The 25,525-nt window shown below is 36.7% G+C and overlaps 1 protein-coding gene across 1 annotated transcript; it reads left to right on the top strand.

The window, feature by feature from the left end:
• Positions 1–21,558, top strand: LOC110729241 (polyadenylate-binding protein-interacting protein 9-like). The gene is made up of 10 exons (XM_021908954.1): positions 1–616; positions 1,331–1,441; positions 1,546–1,590; positions 13,990–14,062; positions 14,148–14,260; positions 14,355–14,414; positions 14,546–14,593; positions 14,685–14,753; positions 20,785–20,846; positions 20,993–21,558. Exons 1-10 carry the CDS (start codon positions 341–343, stop codon positions 21,048–21,050), a joined length of 915 nt encoding a protein of 304 aa, XP_021764646.1. The 5' UTR covers positions 1–340; the 3' UTR covers positions 21,051–21,558.
• Positions 21,559–25,525: the final 3,967 nt, after the last annotated feature.

Here is a 25,525-nt window from a genome sequence, read left to right as displayed (position 1 = left end):
CATTTTTATTATTTTTCTTCAAAAACCCTAGAATCTTTTCTTCACTCTCCCCTCCTTTTTCTCTCTTAATTAAATTCCTTTTTTTCTGATCATCATCATCTTCTTCTTCTGAAAATGGGTCTCTGTCTCTTTTTCGGTGTAATCTAACACCTTATATTTTTCTTTAAGAATAAAAGAGGAAAAAAGGAATCTAACCTCCTCTATTTCTAACAATTTTTTTTTTTTTTTTTTTTTTTTTTGTTTTTTTTTTGGTAATTTACTTGTTCAATTTGTAATTTCTTTAATACCCTTTTCACAATTTCATCTAATTTTTTCGGGAATTTTTTATTTTGCAATTTTAATGGCTGCTGTTGCTCAAAATGTTGTGAATTCTGATGATCAGTTCACTAAAAATTGTAACTCACCTACCCAGAACTCTGAGACTGACACTAATAAGAGTTCTGATTCAAAATCCGAATTCCAGAAGAATATTAGCGAGCTTGCTGATATTTTATCAAAGTTGAATCCTTGGGCTAAGGAATTTATCCCTTCTTCTTTTCGTCTCAAGAATGATCAGTCTGTTCAGAACAATTTTTCGAAGGTTTCGAGCAATGATAATTTTCCTAATAATCGGAGGGTATTTGTCTTTTATCTATATTTTGATCTTGTATGATATACTACTGTCGTTGTTTCTGCATTTAAATTATTGTTTAGTTATTTGATTTCGGTAATTTTTGTATAAAATGGGTAAATTCGTCATATAATTCGGGTTTTTGTGTTCTTGTATTTATTTAAAATTGTGGGATTCCTTTCAGAAATTTTTTTGGATGATTTTCTGCTATTTTGCTTTGTGTTCATGAGTCTGTATTACTCTTAGCATAATTGTGGGGGTTTAAATTGCTGTTTATTCTGTGAATATTGTTAGGAATCATCGGCTTTTTTTGTCTTGGTGGGCGTGTCTTGTAAAAACGAGTTGCCATAGTAGCTTTATGTCTTGCACAAGTGCAGCCCCTGCCCCCTTTAATTGCACTGTAAATGTTCATGCAGACTTTGTGGGCTTATATGTGAATTTTCAACTTGATCATTTGTGCATGAGCTGGTCTTTATCAAATTATAGATTACATTTTGGAGTTGTTGAAATAGAATTGTGTGTACATAGTATCAAGAAGCAATGGAATCAGTATTTGAATTAATTGAGTACTAATCCTCTTTGGATCTTTAAAGGTAAAAGAATGATTCGTGGTGTTGTATTATGACTAAATTAGGGGTCACTGAAGAGGTTTGCATCATTTTTATTTCTGTATCTATTTCGTTCTTTTAGTTTTATTTATTATCATACAATCTATTCCAGAGGAGGAATAACTTTAACCAAGGGAGGAGACGGATGAATGGAAGATCTTTCCGGGCTCAGAGAGAAGAAAGCATTAGGCGCACTGTATATGTTTCTGACATTGACCAGCATGTAAGGAAGTTGAATAATAGTATCTTTCGATTTATGAATTGCTATTTACTGGACAATCCAGAGAAGTTGTGCTGATGAAACTCTTTTGCACAATCTCTATTTAGGTCACTGAAGAGCGATTAGCTGCCTTGTTTAGTAGTTGTGGACAGGTAATTTCTATGGCTGCTCAGTATTGGCTTATTCTTGTGTCTTTTCTTTCTGACTTCCTTTTATTTCCAAACTTTTATGTTGTGTGTGGATATGGATTCGGTGAAATGAGGTGATTGGAAACGTAGGATTTTGTTGTCCTAACTTCTTAAATAGTGTTAGAGACCTATGAATGTGTATATCCAAATGCATATTGTTTGCTTTCATTTCAAATACTCCCGTCAAACCACATATTCTTTATTCCCTTCTATTTTTCTCTCTTCTTGAATCACGTAGTGCATCATGCACTTCAATAGATTTCTTTCTCTTCTTTCCTAAATTCGCTCATTCTCCGTTTTTAAAAACTCACTTTCTGTCGTATCGCTTTCTCCCTCACTATTTATTGACCGCTAGATTGCTCAATAGCAATTTACAGCCATTGGACTTCTCCTTTTCCTTTATTTTTTCTCTCACTAGTTTGTCATTCTCTAATCATCTTTCTAAATTTAGTCTATCATCAAGGACAATCTCCTCTCATCTTTGCTACACTCTAAAAGCCTTCTTAATTTTTTTTTCCTTTTCAATTTTTATTATTTTATGGGGAAATGTTGCAAGTCTTTGCAATTCTCAAAGTTTCAACTTGAAAGTTTATTTTTTTGGATGTACCAAATTATCAATTCCATAGTTAAAAAATTGCTTCCCAAACTACATGGTGATATTTGAAAATTCAGAATGTAGATCATTACCTTTTCTCAAACAAGAATTTGGCATTGGAATTAAAGATGAATTCTGTTTCGAATGAACCAATGTTTCCAAACACTGCCCTAATGAATACTTTAAAGTTGATGCTCAGTTGTTCATCTAGTATACTTCAACGTGATATCGTTGTTAAAAGTGAAGTTTATTTTGTGTGAATCATTAGAACTTATGCACTTTCTATGGAAGGTGGTTTTGTATTGCACACTAAATTGTACTCGTAAGTTGTTCTACAGTTCAATGTTGCTGATCATTCATCTATATGTCAAAAAAAAAAAAAAAAAAAAACCACTATCGTTTGCATAATAAGAAGGCTGCCAGAGTTCATACAGCAGTAAAGTGTGTGTGTTTGTGCCTAAATCTGCATGTGTGGAAATAAATATAGCTGTTGTTGCGCAATTTGAAAATAATACTTTGTAATTTTTATACAATTTAAAAATCTCAAAATATGCTTTTAAATTAGATTGATTTATCCTAATGCTTGAATATAATTATTTTCTTTATATATGAAGGAACATTATTTTTGAGATGATCATAAACAAATTTTAGTAGAAGTATAAGTTTTGGTATAAATATGATTTTAGTGATTTAAGAAATTTTATTGTTTGTTTTATGCCAATTATATACAAAATATTGTCATGAAGGAAAAAAATGAAATTTTATTGATTTAAGTAATTTTATTAATGTTGATAACTTTGGTTATATGGTTTTTACGATTGTGTTTATCCAAAGTAAAACTCCAATTGTGAAGGCCAGACCACCCATCAATTGCCATATGTGGCGTTGGTGATACTTTTTGCATGCTTAAATAGGTGTTTAATGGTGTTGGGGTGAAGTAGCTTTGTGGCGGGTGATAGTGGTGATAGTGGCAAACTGTGATATGATTTTCGTTTTTAGGGTTTACTCTCCGTTTTAATAATTATTGAAAGAAAAGATCTTAGATGTACATATAATAAATCAATCTAGTTTTATAGTTGTAAATCTATAAATATTACTAAAATAGCAACCGCTGATGTCATCAATGCCTATGTGTCACTTTCTTATTTAATTTTTCCCGCCAAAATGCAACAATGATGTCATATATTTTTTTTTCCTTTTTTAGCCACGTATTTAACATGCTTTGAAAATTATATTCAAATTGAATTTTAAATTTTGGGTTTTCTACGCACACTATGCTATTTAGTTATTTACAAGTAGTTAAAAATAGTTAATAATATAATTTGATTGATTTTCCCTAATTAAATATGAAAATAATGGATTTTTGGGAATTGTATTTTCATATTTAATTAGGTTATAATTAGGAAAATGAAGGAAATAGTTGTCTTCTCTCAATATGTGCGAAAGAGTCTATAATTTATCTCTTAATTTAAAACCGTGCATCGCACGGGCGAACCTAGTTAGTAAAATAAAGGCATTACTTGCAATGATTTGTCTTATATATAAAACCAAGCCCCTAGAACATGCTTTAATTGTGGACTCTTGTGGAATGAAATCTCTCTTGTATGGTAATTAAGTCCTTAAAATTTTGAGTGCATGTTTCTTGATATTTTTTGTTACTTTATTCGGTGGATTTTACGTAAAAAGGGAATTTATTAGTAGTTTTGTTTGTGAAATAAAACAAAGAATTTGGAAATTTTATCTTTTTTCATTACAAGAGTGAGTAATACATGCTAATACGCCCAAAGTGTAACCTAAAATAAAAATGGTATAGACTCAAGGTTCAAGCTATTAATTCACAGAACACACAAGAAAAACAGAGGAAGCCTGAGGACTTTTTGACTGATTTTTTGAAGACAACGGTTACAAGCTACTACTATGCTGCTGCTGCTACAATAAAAATTGAAGCTTGGAGGCTACTCTACTGCTAAGCTACGGCTAAGATTAACATCAAAATTCTCATACCCTCATTCTTTTCTTCCCCTTAAATACTAGGCATTCCCCTCTCCCACATGTAACCTAGCAATTACACAAAGTTGTACTATTCTGCCAGAGTGGCTATACACAATCACATTCATTCACCACATTACTTAGTGGAATAATAATTAATTTGTCCTCTTCTGCTGCTCTGAAATCTCTTTTTGTTGCTTCCCCATATTGCTGCTATTGTTGTCCTGTTCCCCTCTTCTTGCGCCTTGAATAAACTTGGATAGGTGGTGTGGCATTGGGCTGATCTATTGCATTACTCCCCCCCCCGGAACATCCACCTTGTCCTCAAGGTGGAAGGGTGGAAATCGCAACTTAATTGTCTCATAATCCTCCCAGGTAGCTTCAAAGTCAGGTAGACCTACCCACTTGAGTAACACTTCAACCTGAGGTCTGCCCTGCTCCTCTTTGTTGCGCACAGCCAACACTCTCTCAGGTTCTACCTCCAGCTCTAAATTGGCAGTGAGCTGAGTAGGGAGGGTGGGGTTGGTTGGTGTGTCCCCCACGATCTTCTTCAGCTGGGAAATATGGAACACAGGATGAATCTTGCTGTACAGGTAAATTCAAGCGGTAAGCAACCTTCCCTACCCGTTGAACAACCTCAAAAGGCCCATAATAACGTGCAACAAGCTTCTCAAAAGGGCGGCTAGCAAGTGACTGTTGTCTAGAGGGGCTGTAACTTCAAGTAAACCCAATCCCCAGTCTGAAATTTGAGTTCTCTCCGCTTACTGTCAGCACTTTCTTTCATCAACTGTTGTGCTCGATTAAGGTTCATCTTCAATTCATCCAAAATAAAGTCTCTTTCCTTCGGCCCTTCTTCTAAGCTTTTCACCATCGTAGCATCTTCCTTCACCCTCCAAATTTTTGGTGGATCACGACCATAAACCACAGGAGTCATCTTCGTGGAGATGTGGGGTGAAGTGTTATATGAGTATTCGGCCCACGGCAACCATTGAGCCCAAGTCTTAGGTTGGTTGGCCACGAAGCAACGGAGATAGGCTTCCAAACACTTGTTTACCACCTCGGTTTGTCCATCCGATTGCGGGTGATAAGAAGTGCTTCTATTGAGATGTGTTCCTTGTAACCGAAAGAGCTCCTTCCAAAATAGGCTCATGAAAACTTTATCTCGATCGGAGACTATGGAAGATGGAAACCCATGTAAGCGAACGATCTCCTTCACAAACAAATCTGCCACTTTGAGAGCATTAAAAGGATGCTTGAGCCCCAAAAAATGGCTGTACTTGGACAGCCTATCCACCACCACAAAAATCACGCTGACACCCTTAGAGAGTGGCAAGCCCTCTATAAAGTCCATAGAAATGTCCTCCCACACTACTTCCGGCACGGCTAAGAGCAATCCGGCAGGCGCTTGTGGAGAGGTTTTACTTCTCTGGCAGATTTCACACTCCCGCACATAATCTCCAACCCCCTTCCTCATATTCGGCCAAAACCAATCCGTAGCCACTCTAAGGTAGGTCTTTACCTCACCTTCATGCCCTCCCATTGGAGAATCATGGTATTCTTTCAAGAGCTTGGGAATAAATTTCGAATTTTTTGGAAGTACCACGCGCCCCTTGTACAATACCTTGCTGCCGCTCAAAGTAAAACCCCTGCTTTCACTCGAATTTGCTGTCAGTTTCTTCCTCAGCTCACTAAGCCATGGATCGCTTGTTATCTCAGCCTCCAATTCCGCCCAATCAACCCCCCTTGAGTAGAAATTAAGGCAGCCAACTGACACTGCGCCCCTCCTTTTCTTGATAAAGCATCGACCACCCTATTTGACGGCCGGGTTTGTATTGTATATCGAAATCCATTCCCATCAATTTTCGCATCCACTTTTGGTATTCCCCTCCCACCTCTCGTTGTTGAGTTACGAACCTCAAACTTTGTTGATCGGTGCGAATGATGAATCTCCTCCCTAAGAGGTAGTGCCTCCATTTCATGACGGTCAAACTAATAGCCATGAGTTCTTTTTCATAAATTGATTTTGCTTGATTCCTCACTCCAAGCAACTTGCTAAAGTACGCGATTGGTCTTCCTAGTTGCATCATCACGACACCAACCCCATACCCCGAAGCATCGGTCTCTATGATGAACTCGAGTTGAAAATTGGGCATGGCCAAGACCGGGGTTGTTGTCATAGCAGATTTTAAGGCCGCAAAAGCTTGGGATGCTTCGTTGTTCCACCCAAAATTATCTTTCTTCAATTGTGTGGTTAAAGGGCCGGCTATTTGTGCATAGTTAGCCACAAATTTCCGGTAATAACCGGTGAGGCCTAGGAACCCTCTTAGCTCCTCCCACTCTACAATGGCTTTCACCTTGTCCATATCCATTGCAACCCCCTGTACCGAAATTACATGACCCAAATAAGCCACTTCCCTCTTCCCAAATTCACACTTCTTCAAGTTAGCATACAAGCTATGCTTAGACAACAACTCCAAAACCAATCTCACATGCTCCTTATGCTCCTCCTCCCCTTTGCTATACACCAAAATGTCATAAAAAAATACTAACACGAACTTCCTCAAAAATGGTTTGAATACTTCATTCATTAGGGATTGGAAGGTAAAGGGCATCACCAAAAATTCATAGTGACCCTCATGCGTTCGAAACGCGGTTTTGTGGATATCACCCTCCTTTACTCAAATTTGATGGTATCCCGATTTCAAGTCAAGTTTCGAGAACCACTTAGCTCCATGCAATTCATCAAGTAATTCGTCGATGACCGGAATAGGAAATTTGTCCGGCACGGTTTCCTTATTCAAGGCCCGGTAATCGACGCAAAACCTCCAAGAACCGTCTTTCTTCACTAGAATCACTGGGCTTGAGAAGGGACTTGTGGAAGGTCGTATTATGTCGGCTTGAAGCATCTCATGAATTAACTTTTCGATCTCATCCTTCTGTATTTGGGGGTATCGATACGGTCTTACACTAACCGGATCACTCCCGCCTTTCAAAACAATGGAATGCTCATGATTTCGGTGAGGTGGGAGCCCACTTGGCATGTTAAAAACATGCTGAAATTGATGCAGTAAGTCTGCCAGGTGGTTGCGGTGTATCTTCATCTGTCAACTCCTCCCCTTTATCCCCCTTCTCAATTCTACTCAACTCCACCCAAATCCCCCTTCTCAATTCTACTCAACTCCACCCAAAGGCCCTGCTTCTCCTTACATAGTGTTCTAATCATGGCCTTCAATGAAACCCGAGTCTTCTCCAATGAAGGATCACCTCTAAGAGTAACCAACTGCCCCTTCTTCCAAAATTTCATAATATGTGTCCTCCAATTAGTCGTCACCGAGCCTAATTTTTCCAGCCACTAAATACCAAGAATCAAATCCGCGTTTCCCAAATCTAATGGTAAGAAGTCCTCTATCACTACTACCCCCTCGTTTAATGTAGCCTCCACGCTCTGGCAAACCCCCCTGCCCTTTTACCATTTCTCCGTTTCCAAGAGTGACACAAAAATTACCTCCCTTCGTAATTGGAACCGCCGCCCCTGCCACCAGTTGGAGTGAGATGAAGTTGTGAGTCGCGCCGGGGTCTATCATTACTACCACCTCTCGTCCTCCTATTCTCCCCTTCAGCTTCATAGTTTTTGGGTTAGAGATCCCAATCACGGCGCACAGCGACGCCCCCATCTCTTTCTCCGCCGCGCCGTCCTCGTCTTCCTCCAGCGGCGCCTCTTCTTCCCCCGCCACTAAAAGAACACTCATCTCCTTCCTTTTGCACCTATGCCCCACTCCCCATTTTTCATCACAGCTAAAGCACAAGTTTTTAGCCCTCCTTTCTTGAATCTCGGCCTCCGTCAGGCGGCGCGTGTAACCGGAGCTTTGAGTTTGGAAATTTCCCGATGGAGTCGTCGCCATGTTTACTGAAGCTTGTGACTCTGAACCTTTGGACCACGACTTAGGGGAATTAGAATGATTTGGTACCCCGTAAGTTTGGATCAGCCCAGATCCATTGGGTTTAGGTGGGTTAGAGGTTTGAGGAGAGTTTTGGGCCGGCCCAAACCTAAACCCAGCATTAGAGCCCTTCTTAGCTTGTTGGATTCGGTTTTTTTCTTCTATCCGCCCCGCCAACTCCATAGCCCCTTCCAGATTGAACAGATTCAACATCCGGAGCTCCGACTTCACATCCTCCTTCAACCCGTTTATAAACTGAGCAAGCATTATATTTTCAGGAATCCCCTCCAATGGAGCAGCCATCTCAATGTACCTCCTTCGATATTCCACCACTGACCCCACCTGATGCACCGCCATCCATTGCTCATACAACGACCCAGAGTGAGATGGTCGGAACTCGCACAACAACCTTTGTTTGAGATCCAGCCACCCCGTGACCGGCCGCTGCTTCTTCTCCCATTGATACCATTTAAGGGCATCCCCATCCATCGCTACCACCGCCGCATCTAGCTTCTCTCTCTCTTGCAGTTGATAAAAATCAAAGAACATTTCCGCCCTCAACAACCAGTTATCGGGATCCTTACCCTCGAAGATAGGCATGTCGAGCTTGCGGTGCCTGATGTCTGTTATCTCCGCCGCCATCTCCGCCACCGCCGCCCGACCAGTGAAGGAACTCCTCCTCACCATGGCCGCCTCCTCTCCAGCCCCTCCTTATCGGAGAGCGCACCTCATTATCTCCAAGACCCTGGTTATGGCTGCCGTCGCCTTCAAGGTTGATCGGTTGTATTATCGATTGTGGTTGCGGTTGCGGGGGTGGTCGATTTCCCTGACCTCTGGCAGCGGTGCGCTTCTCGGAACTTCTGGTAATTCTCTCTCTCTATTGCCGCCATCCTATCATGGTCGACACAGAAACGGTCAATCCTCTCCTCTAGCTTTGTGGTGGTTCGGGCTAGGGTATCCTCCAGCCGTTTCCGTTCCGCCTCCAGTACTTCGGCCACTGCCGCCTGCACCGCCCTTTCAATGGTGGCTTCTTGAGTTCCTACCTTCTCCACGATGGTTTTGAGTTGGGTGTCCTGCAAGTCGAATCTCTGTTCAATACCTTGCAACCTGGACTCCACCTCTCCTATCTTCTCGTCCACCGCGTCGGCCCGTTGGGTCAGCGTTGGGGTCACCATGATCGTACTGCTCTGATACCACTTGGTATAGACTCAAGGTTCAAGCTATTAATTCACAGAACACACAAGAAAAACAGAGGAAGCCTGAGGACTTTTTGACTGATTTTTTTTGAAGACAACGGTTACAAGCTACTACTATGCTGCTGCTGCTACAATAAAAATTGAAGCTTGGAGGCTACTCTACTGCTAAGCTACGGCTAAGATTAACTTCAAAATTCTCATACCCTCACTCATTCTTTTCTTCCCCTTAAATACTAGGCATTCCCCTCTCCCACATGTAACCTAGCAATTACACAAAGTTGTACTATTCTGCCAGAGTGGCTATACACAATCACATTCATTCACCACATTACTTAGTGGAATAATAATTAATTTGTCCTCTTCTGCTGCTCTGAAATCTCTTTTTGTTGCTTCCCCATATTGCTGCTATTGTTGTCCTGTTCCCCTCTTCTTGCGCCTTGAATAAACTTGGATAGGTGGTGTGGCATTGGGCTGATCTATTGCAAAAAATTGAATATAAATGCGGTAAACAACATTTTAAACTACCTACATTTAAAATGCTGTTATTTTTGGTATGAAACTATAGGATTTGTTGCCAAATTTTTATCGAGAGGTTAGCCATTGTGAATATTCTCTGTCACGAAACTTGTAGTTTCACTAGAACGAATAATAATAGAATTAAGGAAATGCTTGTGTGAGGCAAAGGAATGATGATGCTCTAGATTTAGGTAGAAATAAAGTAAGAATCATTTGTAATTTAAGCAATCCTTCGGAATAACTCTTACATTCAAATACCTTTTGTGCACAGATTTGTTTCTCTTGTCTTTATGTGTGGACCATTTTTGGCTTCATGCATGTTAGACCATTTTCAATCCAATTTGTTCTCATAACTAGATTAATTCAATGTATTCTCTTCTTTTACTAATGCTTAACTTAATTTCCAGTTTCTATTGTTGGTTGTTTTAAAAAGTTTGACTCACTTTTACTTTATTCTATTTTGGCAAACCCTTTTTACTACTTTGATACATCTTTTTATTACACCCACTCATGAATTCGTCGCTCTTTATTTATTTATTTTTTAAATTAAGTAGCAAGTGTTTACAGCTAGTGAGTCAAACAACTATGTTGATTCAAAATTATTATTTTTTTTCAAAGTTAAAATCAATGATCTGTTTTTTAATGATATGCTAACTTTATAAGTCAATCAAATTAAAAAATTAATTATATCAATGCTTGGATGTTATCATACAAAGAAATTAAAATAATTAAATATATTAAACCATGATTCACAGTTGATTAAAGTTTATAATTCTATCAAGAAAAAACCATAATTCTTTCCTCAAAACTTTGCTAATTCGAAATAATTTGAAAATAAATTTAATGATATGCTAAATTGTCATAGCTCATACTCAACAATCAAATAAAATAATTAAATCTATAGCCATGATTCATAGTTGATTGAATTCTATAATTCAGCCAATTTTTTTTCCCTCAAAGCTACTTGTTGATTTATTTATTTTATTTTATAAGATGAAGGTAATTTTTTTAATATTTATCTTTTTGACAAGGAGATGAAGGTAAAAATAGGATGTATTAATGATATGTGTTTTATTATATCAAATTATCAATTCTATTGATTAGAAAAAGGTTATTGTACTGGCTCTATATATTTTATTAATTTGAATTCCCTTCATTTTAGGTTAATGCAAATGAATATTTGATACTTTTAATCTCTATATAATTTTTTTATGAGGAAAAATTGTGAAATTTTAAATGCTAGAATTATACATTGAAATAGTTGCAAAGTGAGACATGTGAATAGTGAAAAATTCAAATTGTATACCAAGGGATTAATTTATACTTAGTGTCATCTCTTTTGTATCCCCTAGTTGTATTATTGAGATATGTAGCTCATCTTCCTTATGCTAATATGCTTTCCTTTTCTCATTTTACCAAGTACAAAGCTGATGTACCCATGTTCCTTTGGTCTTTTTGTTCTTTGTATCTTTTAATTCTCTTGGGATAAACCGAAGTTATGTCAATTTTGCTTAATCAATGAAGGATTCATTACCCTTCTTTGTAATATCTCTTTTCTATATTTGCAACAATTATTTGCTTCTTTCTCTTCTATTTTGATTCATAGATACTTGGAAGGGGAGAAACTATTCCAATTTATGGATGAGACAAAGACAAAGACTGAGTTGGTTGAAATGACTTCCCAATGATTCTCAGTTACCTTGTACAGTTATCATGGCTTTTGCTATGTCTTTCCTATATTTAAACTTTTAAATTGGAGTGCAAGAATTCCACCTTTGTATTTTGGGATTAGGCAATTTTCTCTTATTTTGTGAAGGACTATTGAGGTAATTAGCCTAGAGGAAGATTGGGACAATATTTGAATTGAGGAGACTTTTGTAAAAAAAAATTTATGGTTGTTTTGATTGTTGCAAAGAGGTTCATACTGTTCCTTTGTTTGAAAGCTTTCTTGTAAAATTTTTGTTCAAAACCTTTTGTGTAAAGAAAGAAACACATTATTCACCTTATTTCAATTGCTACTCTTTTGTTTGATGGAGCTCTAACTATTTCGTAATTGAATAAAATTAGAAGTTAATGAGGTTGAGGATGACAAAAACTAGATCAAAGGAAAGGGAGTAAGAAGTGAAGCAAAAGGATGGATGGGAGTATAGTGAAGGGAGGGAAAGGATGAAAAGAGGAGAAAGGGAAGAAAAAGGCAACAGACGAAGGCTAAAAACCATACCGGTGAAGGTCAATGCCGGATTGTTTACTTTTCTCACCTAAATCCGGTGTAAGGTATGATTTTTCTACCAAAACCATCATAAAAACTAGTTTCCCTGATACAAATTAAATAATAAAAGGTTTTTATCTCACATAAAAACCCTTCATAAAAGTTGATACCGGGCAGGTTATCCTAATTTAGAACTTATCTGCTCTGGAGCTTCTGGTTTCCTTTCTTTTGTTTGGCTGCTTGTTGGGTCTTGGGTAGGTTGAATGGTGTTCTAATATAGTCTCATTTGGTCTCTTTACATCATGAAAAATAGGTTTTCCTTCTGTATTATATAGAGAATTATGTACAAGTGTACAATTGTCACTGTAAGTTTTGTTAGTCATGACTGTTGGGGGTCTTGCTCATTTTTCTAACTTGAAGAAAGCTGTAGGACATGTATTAGCAAATAACATTCAGTGAATTTACATGATATCTGGTAATGCAGTCTGTGATAGTGTTATTGTAGTGATGAACAACATATCTGATTAAATGAGAGATCTAAGGTTTGACCGGGTCTCAAAACTCTCAAAATGATATTACTTTCTTAGTCCTTGGTATTTCCCAAATATCTCTATATCCGGATGATCTTACATTCTTGTAAAGTTTATCAAATTTGATAATTGAAGTAGTAAAAGAAATTATGGGTGATATCACAAATAACATGCTCCTTTCATTCTTCTATGTCTTGATTTGATAAATAATAGAGGTTGTTGAGGCTATTTGAAGAATAACCGAAGAAGATTATTCTTGACCCAGATCTTAGCTCTCTGTTTAAGTGTATGATGTGGGATTTTTTTTTTTATATTATTTTTTAAAATTTTTTTTTTATCATTTTGGTTAGAGGTGATCAAGATAGGCCTGGCTTGTTGGCCCGGTCCGGCCTTATTTTGGGCCAGCTTTGGACATAAAAATCCGGCCTGGCCTGATTTTTTTTTTTTTGGGCTAGCCATGGAAAAGGTGTGGAGATATCTAGTTATTTTTTTCGCCTGAAAGCCCGCCCCAATTTAATGAGTTTTGGGTTAACAATTTAGGCTGTACTTTGGCCTGCCGACATAGTGGGGGCATTATTTTCCTTTGGTTCGGCCCCATCGGACCCATGATCACCTATTTTTTCGTTATGCCCTGTAATGGGTTTGGTATATGGTGAACCACATCAGTTGTGTTTATAAGTTTTCGCCTTCTACAACTTCTCTTGACTCGGTGTACACTACAAACTAAATGACGTTTTTTTTTTTAAAAAAAAAAAAATTATATTATACTTCTTCAGTTTCTTTTTAGTTAACACGTTTCTTGAGTCACGTTTGCCAATGCACAAATTCAACCATTAATATCTTTAATTAATGATAACAAAAATTATAAAAAAGTGACATATTGGAAAATTTATATCATGACAAATTCAACCATTAATATCTTCGGTTTCTTTTTAGTTAACACGTTTCTTGAGTCACGTTTGCCAATGCACAAATTCAACCATTAATATCTTTAATTATTGATAACAAAAATTATAAAAAAGTGACATTGGAAAATATATATTGTGACAAATCTAACAATATCTCACATGACTATATTTTTCATTATATGTAAAACTCAAAATACAGTCAAAGGAAAGTGTGTGAATAGTGCTTAAGTCATTATATTTTTCACATGACTAGTTTTTTTTGTTAATTATTTTTATAGGATATAAATGTAGGCTATTCTTAATTTCTCAGTTATTATGGGACTGAATCAACAGCGTGTTTCTGACTTACTTTGGGACGAATTGTGTTGTGTATGATTTATTATTTGATAGTAGTTGAAGTGGTTGGTTTACATGAATTGTATGCTTAAATGAAAAGTCCAAATTTGTCTGACTAATTGGCATATATTTGTGGTGATTTGCAGGTTGTTGACTGCCGGATTTGTGGTGACCCTCATTCAGTTCTTCGTTTTGCTTTTGTAGAATTTGCTGATGAGCGTAAGTTATGAACTTGACTTTCCTTTGATTTCCATTTTCTGTTTCCCTTGAGCTCATGCTCACATTGTATGAATTTGGTAAGCAGATGGTGCTAGAACTGCTCTAAGCCTTGGTGGAACAATGCTGGGTTACTATCCAGTCAGGGTTTTGCCTTCAAAAACTGCTATACTCCCTGTGAATCCTACATTTCTTCCCAGGGTATGGGTACTTAGTTATATCTTTCCACATTCACAGTATTATGCTCATAACTCACACTAATAAAAGCATTCTATATTTCAATGATTTACAACAGTCTGAAGATGAGAGAGAAATGTGTGCAAGAACTGTCTACTGTACAAATATTGATAAAAAGGTATAACAAATCCTAATTTATGATTGTTTTTACTCTGCATGTTTCAATCAAGTTCTTGTTTGTTTATCAATTAATGATGAACCTTGGGATGTGGTACTTCTTGACATTTTTTTTATCTTGTGTTGTTTCAGGTTTCTCAGTTGGATGTTAAGAATTTCTTTGAAAGTTCTTGTGGTGAGGTATGCCCATATCTATATCTAAACTCAGTTTTATTCAAATACAGTAAAGCCTCAATAATATATTCTTACAGTGATGATTTTTTCTTCACAGGTTTCCCGTTTGAGGCTTTTGGGGGATAATGTGCATTCAACTCGTATTGCTTTTGTTGAATTCGATATTGTAAGTCACACTTCACCTGGAGGCCTGCAATTTTTTTTGAACCTGTTTTTAGTTGTATGTTTTATCCTTAATTAAATTTTTATATGTCAATGTGCTAGGAATCAATATTTAGGGGAGGGCATGTTAATCATAGTTCATTTGTTGTAACTTGGGGAATAAGCTAGAGGTTTGTTAGGAGGGATTTTCTATAAATGGCCTCATTAGGAGGAAAGAAGGTATGCTGAAATTGTTTGGTTTGTTATTGGAAGAGAGTGAGCCTCTCAAAAGCTCATACTTAGGAGAGAATCCGCCTCTTGAAAGTGAAATTATCTTTCAATTTACTGTAATTTATGTCTTATCAATTTAATCATCATTTCTTCTTATTTGTTGCCATTGTTAGTGTTGTCAACTATGTCAGTTCCTAGCACAATGTTGGTTTCCTTAATAGTTGATTTTGAGCATGGCTGTGCTGATAGTAGACATCTACGTTTTCCATGATAGGCTTACATACTTTAAAGCTAGTGTGAGCATTATCTTTTGGTGTTAATGCAAGAATAATACCATTGCATAGATACACTTGGCCCATATTTTTTTTTAGATGTAATTTTTGAGTAGTTTTTAGGAAAATTTTAGTTGTTTGACTTGCTATTTAGTTAAAAAAAAAATTGAGTGTTTGACAATGTAGTGGTAGGGGGTAGTGTTTAGTGGTAGAGGTAGTAGCATTTACCAAAAGCTAAAATTATTAACTTTTGAAATTAGAGGTAGCAGTGGACTTGATTACTACTTCCTTCGTTTTCTTTAGTTGACACCCGTCGACTTTTACACTATTCACACACTACACTTTGACTCGCTTTTGTGATTTAGGGATATGATAAAATAAAATCATGTGAGATCTTGTTTGAATCGTCTGTGTATATTTTATTGATATCCATTATTTACAATTTTACAATGTTGATAATTGAAGTTATTAAGCGTTAAAAACATGCCTTGGCAAGCGTGATAATAGAAAGGTGTCAACTAAAAAAAGCAAAGGAAGCATTTTTTAGTAATAATTAGCAGGGTGTTAGCTGGGAATATAGATAATTAAATTACTACCTCTTTTTCAATGGCATTAATGGTTAAATCTTTTTCCAAACTTGCTAGTGTGACATAAATTAGTAAATGCTGAAGAGATTAATTGCGTTTGAGGTTTGGACCTACTAATTGGGTTTTGATTGAAGATGTTCATAGAAGTATTGGTTGCTATATATTATTTTATTTTTGGAAAAAATGATTTTTAATAATTCTAACTATGGACGATTTACTTTAAATAATCTTAACTATGCTATCGGTTTGCCTCCAATGGTCCAAACCGTCCAAGTGACCTACTGAATGTTTTTTTTTTTTTTTTTTTTTTTTTTTTTTTTTTTTTTTTTTGGGGTGGGGGGGAATTTGTCAAAACTATGCCAACGTTTGTATGGTTAGCTCAAAATAAGCCAACTTTTCAATTAACTCAAAATAAGTCTATTTTTTATTAGATATCTTCTCAAAATGAGTCAAAACCTCTTAAGTTTAGAAGGTGACCGATTGTTAAGGTAAAGTATGACACGTGTTATTACGTGCTTGGTCCTTTTTTAAATAAATAATTAAGATTTTTTTTATTGATTATTTAAAACAATTCAATTTACTTTCTTAAAAAAAAAATCAATTTACAATTAAATAATTATATCAACATAAATAAAAATAAATAAATAAAAAAAGAAAAATCCTTGTCACCATTCACTTGCCAGCCCCCTCCCCCTTCCACTTGTTGGCGCATGTCCCTTTTCTCTTTGTATCAGCAACTTCACCGCCGGCGGAGAGAGCGCAGCATCGAGCGAACGGAGCACCGACGTACGGCTGCCGTGAACGTCGAGCGCTAAGGCTCGAAGCGCAGCACCTTCGCGCAAGAGGAGAGAGATTGCTTTATCGGCTTCAGTGATGGCGTCTTTGGCTAAGGATTCGGCTGTGGCGCGCCTTTAAGAAAGTGGTGCTGCTTAGGGTGGTTTCGGGGCTTGGGTTTAGGGTTTTGGGTTGACGTTTCTGATAGATCTAGGTGGGGGACGGGGGATGAATATTCATCAAGAAAGAAGAATTTGCCTCTTTTGGTTGACGGCGGCGGCGATGTGTTCAGGGGTGGCAGAAAGTGGGTGGTGGTGGATTTTTACGCCGAGAGTTGGGGTTGAGGTTTTGAGGTTGAGGTGGTGAGAATGAAAGAAGTGATGGTGGTTAGGAGGAAGAGGAGGAGAGAGAATTTGTGGGTTGGGGCTTTGGGGGAAAGGGATGTGAGAAGAGTGAAGTCGTCAGGGTATGGAGGTGGTCGCCGGCAGCTGGCAGTGGGTGGAGGGAAGGGGGTGGTGGTTTTTTTTTTTTTTTTAATTTTTTTTTTATTTAATATATATATATATATATTTTATGTTTTTATAATTTGTTTATTTAACTAATATAATTATAGAAACTTGTTAAATTTTATATTATTAAAAAGATTATATTTAATTAAAAAATGACCTGTTTGGTAGGTTGTAGGTCATTTAGCTTATTAAAAAAAATACCCTTTGAAAGTAGACTTATTTTTGAATTAATAAAAAGATCGACTTATTTTGAGCTAACCACCTGCCAGCAACCCTGACCACCAAAACCAACTGCCAACTCCTCATCTCCAATGTAGGTCATTTGTTGTTTCGTTTTCCCCCCTGAGTGTATATGATAAAACTAAGCATAGCACTAATTTCATTATCTTTTATGATGATATATTATTCTATCTATTTTGTGCTTTTTACATTGTTTCTCGTGAGTATATCAATTGGTTGATTTTTCACAATTATCATCGGTCTTTTGGTTGGCGAATCAATTATAACTGAAGGTTTGTGGTAAGCTTTTATTTATGTTTTACTCAGATTTTGAGATAGGTCCAAATTAAAAAAAAAAATTATAAAAACTAAAAAAATCCCAAATTCCCAGTCACCCTTTCCCCACCATCAAACCCTAACCCCACCCCTAACATTGCTAGAAACTGGCCGGCCACCTCCCTTAACCACCTAAACCGGCCGGCCGACCCCCTTTGACCTACCCTCGACCCTTGATCCCCGAAACCACCTCCCAGCCAACCCCGAGCCCAAAAACTCGAATGGTTTAACTTCATATTCAAGGCACCAGCGACAATAATGTCACCGAATCTGCCCGAGTCTTTGCCGCCTACTCCAAAGCCATCGCCAAAGAACACGGCCGCCGTCACACCACCTCCATCGACCAAAAAGTCGCTGCGAAGGTGTGACAGGTGGTGGCGGTGACTGCAGGTGGTTTTTGGGGGTCTAGGTTGGCTGGCAGTTGGTTTTGGTGGTCAGGGTTGCTGGCAGGTGGTTTTGTGAGTTGTGGTTGGCCAGTCAGTTGGTTTCGGTGGTTAAAAAAGGGTGGTCGGCCGGTTCCGACGAGGTTAGGGGGTGGGGAAAGGGGGTTGGCTAGGATTTTTTTTGTTTTATGATTTATTTTAATTTTATTATAATTTTGGACCAATCATGTGTTGACATGTGTCTTGGTTACGTGTTATATCATGTCGTTGATTTGGTGTTGACCGGTTGAGACAATTGGAGGCAAACACTTAGCATAGTTGGGATTATTAGAAGTAAATCGCCCATAGTAGGGATTATTAAAGTGTATTTTTTCCTTTATTTTTTCACAATCTGGTAGTTGGCAAATAAAATTTGTTCCTTACCATTGACAAAATGCTAGCTCTGCTTGAGCTTCTTAGTATTGTGGCACCAATGTTCTTAGGCTGTATCCGATTGGATCAAAATATGTTGCTCTCTTTTCTGATAATTGGAAAAAAATATATATAGTAGGTTGGTAAAAGAGCTTTAAGCCTTTAACCTTTTCCTTTATGAAGCAACTTTATTTTCTTTTTTGAAGAAAGAAGAAATCTTTATTTTCCCTCCATTAGTTATATAGCTGTCTTTTTAGTAGTTTTATTCGTTTTGACTTTTGCTTTTTTCATTAATATAAATGAAAATTTTGCTTAAAGAGCTTGCCATTTGTGTCCTGATGAATAATGGGTAATAGTGTGAGACTGTCAGATTTTGTTTGATCTGAATCTGGCCTAAATTAGCTTTGTTCTCTTCACTGATAACATATGATCTGGTCTTAATAGGCCTTGATTTTGGTCTAGCTTGGTATGACTCTTTTTGGACTGATCTGATTCTAACCAGAATTTCAATTATTTGAATTTTTTTTTTCGGCCTTTATTGTTTTTATCTATTTATTTATCTTTTGACTGATTTTATTTTATTATTATTATTATTAAACTTCTTCTTCTTCAAGGGGAGAACATACACCTACATATGAATCTGATCATTAGTGGACTTGATTGCCTCTGAGTTTTATGGTCTACTCCAATGCAATTGTCATCCTTGTTGTATTAGCTAGTAGCAATGCAACTTTAAGGGGAGAACATACACCTAAATATGAATCTGATCATTAGTGGACTTGATTGCCTCTGAGTTATGGTCTACTCCAATGCAATTGTCATCCTTGTTGTATTAGCTAGTAGCAATGCAACTCCCCACGTCCTTCTTTAAGGGGAGAACATACACCTAAATTTCCTTCCTTCCATTTCCATAGTCTAAAAGCTCCTTCAACTTGGGCATGAAATTAGCTGGAAATAGTTGGGTATGAAATCTAGCAAGCATGAGCATCTGAGTAAATTTATACACTCTATCCAAATACTTGACTAATATAATAATAGAAAATTCAAAGATTGTAATTTTTTACTCTTGCTGGGTCGATTGTCTCACCATCTTACCATCAATGGGCAGGGATTCTGAGCTAATTTTGCCCTATTTGGATAAACCAAGCAAAGAACAAAATGTAGTTACTGTTCTCCATTGAAGTTAATTGACATAATATCATTAGCTATGATTGTGGAATCCTATTTATTTAAGATGGATGAAGTAAAATGGTCTTAACTATAACTACTACTTTGACTAGGATATACGAGCACTTGTGCCGCATTTTTCATTGAATTGAACTCTACACAGGGTCCATTGGTCCAATCCTCACCAAAAAAATTTATTATTGGACTCTTGAATTGGAGTCAGATTCCTTTTTTGGATCTGGGTCGGATTATTTCTTCTGATTAGTCAGATATAGATCAACTCTAACTAATTGCCTTCTCTACCAACACCTGATTTGTCCTAACAATTTTATAAATAACTAATGCTACAACTGACCAAAGTAAAGTAACTAATACTTGTAAAGTCAAGTCAATCAACTAACATTCAATTGTCAATAGCAAGCAGACCTTTTTCCACTTCAATGCAGTGTTAATTCTAACTTCCCTCTTATGATAAGGAATAAGAATTATGTTTGTTACACTTAATTAAAAGATAATTTTATGGAAAATAATTTTTTTCACGTTTTTACATATATAATACCCTCATTAGTGTTTAGGTTTTTTTTTGATATATAAGTTACTTATGAAGGATATGAAGTATATGGATTTGCATGAGAATGAGGCATTGGATCGTAAGGGATGGAGCTGGAGGATCTTTGTCGATGATTATACAGAATAATCAAATTTGGTTCATGTAGCCGACCCCACTTATGGGATTAAGGCTTTTAATTGATTGATATCTTATTATCAGCTTTTTAGTCCTACTTGTGAAATTTTATTTTATGGTCATATATTATTGAATTATTATATATTGCGAATATTATAAATGGCATCAGTAAAGCATGGGATGATACATGCTCTAATTGTTTTGCTATATAATCATGTATTTTTGGTGTGTAAAGTGTTGTGATTTGGGAAATTAAGCTCCCTCAAATTTCAATAATATCATGTTCTAATAGTAAATTAGTAAGCTTGATATATTTTTTAATCTGGTGGCGAGCTAGCGGCAATCATATGCTTACCCAACTTATTTATTCCCCAATTTATTCCTGTTATACAATGGACAGCTCTATTTTGTATGATATTAATATTGCCCCCCTTTCTCCGTGGTGCTTCCATTACATAACACTTTCTGTATATCTCCTGCAGGCTGAAAGTGCTATCATGGCCTTGAACTGTAGTGGGATGATTTTAGGAACTCAACCCATCAGGTAGTGTTTTGCCCTGAAAGTAATGCTCCATTTGCTGTGAATATATTACTTTGTGTATTCTTCGTACATATATTAGAAAATGATATTTGCATGGTTTGATAGTGCTAATGAGCATGTTTAAATCTTGTGAAATTTCAAATTTGTAGGGTGAGTCCTTCAAAGACACCAGTGAGGCCAAGACTCCCTAGACCAGCATCAAATTGAGTTGAATCTCATCCAAATCCACAATTCGTGGATAGCGGCCAACATGTAGTTAATGCAATCAGGAAAAGACCACCTTGTTGAAGGGATGGTGAACAACTTTGATTTCTCTTTGATGTCTCTTGTTCCTTTAACAATAGTCATCCTGCCATGAGGTTCAAACATATAGGACCCTGCTCTGCTTCAATTGAAGTTTTTTCAGGACAGTCTCGACTTTAATGTTTTATTGTCTAACCCATTTATCTATGGTTCTTCGATAATTCCTGCTCACAACAATATTGTACTTTTGTCGCCTCTACTTGAGTTGTTAGGTTTAGTAAAAGGAAAAAATTTTGAGGTTCTGTTGCATCGAAAATAGGGATGACCTTGAGCCTGAGTATTCTGATATTGATCATTTTATGTCCTTAACCTCCCTTTTGTCTCCCTTGGTGATGCTCTGAAAAACCTGATAACTTGGGTACCACTGTACCACTAGCAGTTCTTTTAAGATTCAGTTATTCTTTTTTGTTTACTTTTTCGTTTTTCCCTGAAAAAAACAACCGATCAAGTTGCTCCCGTCAAAGCTCTCATTTCTCCCTTGTTGATGCTCTGAAAGCTACTCCCCTCAAGCCTTGTAACTTGTGTACCAGTAAAGGTTCTTATGTCCCCTTTGAAATATTACGAAGTATGAAATGCAACCTTCATTATTGTTTGAACCTCATAAGAATTTATGTCTATGCCGACCGTAGCTTAGTAAATTAATGTCTTAGGGGTTGCTAATGGTGGAAGCTATGACAACTGCTAATACAATCCGTCAGTCCCTGCCTGATATGTCCTTTACTTCGTGCCACTACGAAGTAACTAGATGGCGAGTTTTTATGGTGTTAGAAGCATTAAGATCCTATTTGACATTAGTTTTTGCGTTGACACTAATTAGACTGCTATAATGAGAGTCAGAACTGCTTAGACTGGGTTTCCTCTCACAACATATCTCATACCAGAGTTGACTGAGTTAGACTGCGAGATCAGTCAAGATTATACCAGAGCTAACTCTAGTACAGCTCAACTATTTCACCGAGTATAAGTTTATAGCTCGAGCTTGATTTGAATGTTATGTTTGGAGTTTGGTTTGAGCTTCAATCCATATAACAACGTTTGAACAATGAATCAAGCCGTGCGAAGAAATAGTTAATCTTTTTAACTGTGTATGAACTGGGAGCAGTCTTTTATTTCTTACTATTAGAGGAAGTATAGGCTACTCCCAATCTTCTATGTTAATTTTGTTTCGTTTTATATATTTCTCAAATTAGCTTTGAATGCAATGAGAAATGAGCAGGGATCTTTGTGATATGGATGGTCATGCTTGGGAAGAAAGAAGAATTCATGGTGGAGGTGTGGGCATAGTGAGGTTAGGAGTCTAAGGATATATTGTTGCTGGGGTTTGTGATTACTGATTAATGTGCGGAATTAACCCTAAATAGAATCCTGCTAAGCATGAATCTTGAACAAGAGTTGATTATACATTTAATGTGTGCATTCCTTTGGCAATTTAAGACTCCAATTGCTGTCATTTTACAGCCTTACAGGTATTTACAATAATTATAATTATCATGCTGTATTAGGCTAACTTTTAGTCAATTTTTGGGGTAATTATAACTCTTTTTTGGGTAAATTTAAATCATATGATTTTATTGTATAGGATATGGTTTTATATATAAGTTATACATTTACTTTTACTTATGGAATTTTGTTTACTCATTGAAAGATGATAATTTTACTAATTAAGTATAGATTCCTTTATTTATTATATAACGTACCTTTCATATATATATTAAGGTAACTTTTATTTAATTTAATAGTAACTTTTACTTATTTAAGAAACTTTTATAACATATGTATAATATGTTCACGCGAGTTTTTTAAAAGTTTGTGTAACCATTGAGATCTTATTTCTTTCAAGAATTTGTGGTTAAGTATTTGTTTATATCAATCTAACTAGTCATAGGGTTAGTATCATGGTTCCTTGATATGCAATATATACACACGAGTATGAGTCTCGATTTGACAGGTGGTGGGACGGAGATAGAGATGAATACTATACTTGCCATAATGATGGGGGGGGGGTGCATTTTAGATATCAAAGCCTACGAATACCAATGTAGCCCAACCTATTTCTTGTCGTAGTCTGAAGCTAATTTGTTCGTATGGTAATCACACGACACTAATTTTTGGATTTTGTTTGATTATAAATTATTAGTGAGTAACTTTTTTCTTGTAAAATGACCAAAATATCCTCATCTAAAAATTATTAACACATAATACTACACATAATTACAAATTATTATAACTCTAATCTAACTCAATTATTTAAACTTTTACCCCAAAAAAATATGATTCACCCCTAATTTCGTTTCCCCACCATCTCTGTGCTCCATCTTCATCATCTTCCTTCTTCATCTCTCATTATTATCTTCATTTCTCACCTTCATCTCTACTTGTTTCGTGGGTGAGATTATAAGATCTGGTTTGTGGGTAGGTTTATTTAAATCTGGTTTGTGTGGGTGTTAGTGGGTCGTGTGTGGGTGTTGGTGGTTCGTGGGTGGTTATTTCGTGGGTGTTGGTGGCTTTCGTGGGTGGTTCGTGGTTGCTATTTCGTAGATTTTGGTGGGTGTTGGTGGTTCGTGGGTATTCGTGGGTGTTGGTGGTTCGTGGGTATTTCGTGGGTGCAGGTGGTTCGTGGGTATTGGTGGTTCGTGTGTGAGTGTTAGTGGGTCGTGGGTGGGTGTTCGTGGTTCGTGGGTGTTGGTGGCTTTCGTGGGTGGTTCCTGGCTAGCTATTTCGTGGGTTTTGGTGGTTTAGGTGGCTGTTTTGTGGGTGGGCTTGGGTTTCGGATCTGGTGGCTTTTGTCCTTTAGGGTGGTTTTTGTGGTTCTCGGGTGGATTTCGGTGGTTTGTGGGCGGATTCGGTGAGTTGTGGGTGGCGTGGGTGGTTGTTCATAGGTTTAAGGTGGCATGGGTGGTGGTTCTGGGCGGCATGTGGTGGTGGTATGGGCGGTTCTGGTTTGATTGCAATTGCTTTTTTTTTTTTTTTTTTAATAAATTTGATTAATAATTACTTACATGTGCATAAATTTCAATAATCGTATTTAAGAAGTTTTGCCTAGGAGTTTGTTGCAAATAACTGTTAACGGAGGTAGTATATTAAAAAAATTAAGTTAAAATAAAGTATAGATTAGTAAATATAATATTTTGTAATAGACTTATACAATAAACAAAACAAAAATGTGTAAAAATATCTACAATCATGTATTTTATTTTATTATTGTAGTCTATAATCTACATTATCTAGTATTGTGTATTTGGAAGACGTTGATTAGGTGGGTCTTGGGTGGGAATTAGATGGGTGTGGACATCCAAGTGGGGCTGATTTTTGAATTGTATCTGTCAGGGCGAGAATGAGGATAAATTTTAGACCAGCTACAAAGATAAGGATGGAGATGGTGATGGTGATGAGGATGAGAATGTTAGGTGAGGATGGGGATGATATCTGCTTGCCCTTAAGGCTGTGCACGGTGCGGTTTGTGATTTTTTCAAACCGCAATTATTATATAAACCGCACCGCAATATACGGTTTGGTGCGGTGCGTTTTGCCGTTTTTCCACAATTTTTTACCTCACAAATAATAATTATTTGCTTATCTTCTCTTATGAAATTTTTACTTGAAAACTGTACAACTATGCAGATGATTCAATACAGATCAGAGGTAGTGATTTACTTCAATGCTAATAGTGACCCAAGTAACATGCCAAGGCAAACATGAAGTAATGCAAAATCATTAAGTAAACCACAACCACTACATTATAACTTAACTAATACAAAAACCAAAAGTTATATCACAAATGAAAAAGCCTTACAACTCCAAAGCACTAGAAATGTAGAGTAAGAAAGGAAAACTTTTGGTTTTCTTAATAATGACCCACACAATTAACAATCTGATTGTATGTGGTGGTCGATTGTTTGAGAAAGAGATGTAGAAATTGTGAAATTGATACAACGAGTCAGAGAGGAAGAAAAATGAGGGAGAGGAGGGATAGATGAGAATTAGAGGTGAAGATGTCGGCTACTATGGTATTACAAAATAAAATAAGTAACCCTAAAAAATTTTAGGATCTTTTATTTTTATATTAGTTTTTTTTTTCAGTTTATTTTTAAATTTTAGTATATTTATTTTTAAATTGCGGTTTGCGGTGCGGTTTGAAATTTTTTGAAAACCGCACCAAACCGCAAAACCGCGATTTGGTCAAATTTAAAAACCGCACCGTAATTTCCAAACCGCAAACCGCACCAAACCGTAAAATTGCGGTTTGGTTTGCGGTTTGGTACGGTCTATACCGCACTCTGTACAGCCCTACTTGCCCTATTAACATCCCTAATCATTTAGGCACATGGTGGCTTGAATACGTCTTAGCTTCACCGATCCTAGTGCAGCTAATATAGCTG

Source organism: Chenopodium quinoa, unplaced genomic scaffold, assembly GCF_001683475.1.
Source record: "Chenopodium quinoa cultivar QQ74 unplaced genomic scaffold, ASM168347v1, whole genome shotgun sequence".
Classification (NCBI taxonomy): domain Eukaryota; kingdom Viridiplantae; phylum Streptophyta; class Magnoliopsida; order Caryophyllales; family Amaranthaceae; genus Chenopodium; species Chenopodium quinoa.
This window is presented reverse-complemented; position numbering and strand designations above follow the sequence as displayed.

Coding starts and splice junctions, on each gene's coding strand:
- LOC110729241 (XM_021908954.1), top strand. CDS start 341: ATGGCTGCTGTTGCTCAAAATGTTGTGAATTCTGATGATCAGTTCACT. Junction 1,591..13,989: donor TGTTTAGTAGTTGTGGACAG/GTAATTTCTATG, acceptor GGTGATTTGCAG/GTTGTTGACTGCCGGATTTG. Junction 14,415..14,545: donor GTACAAATATTGATAAAAAG/GTATAACAAATC, acceptor GTGTTGTTTCAG/GTTTCTCAGTTGGATGTTAA.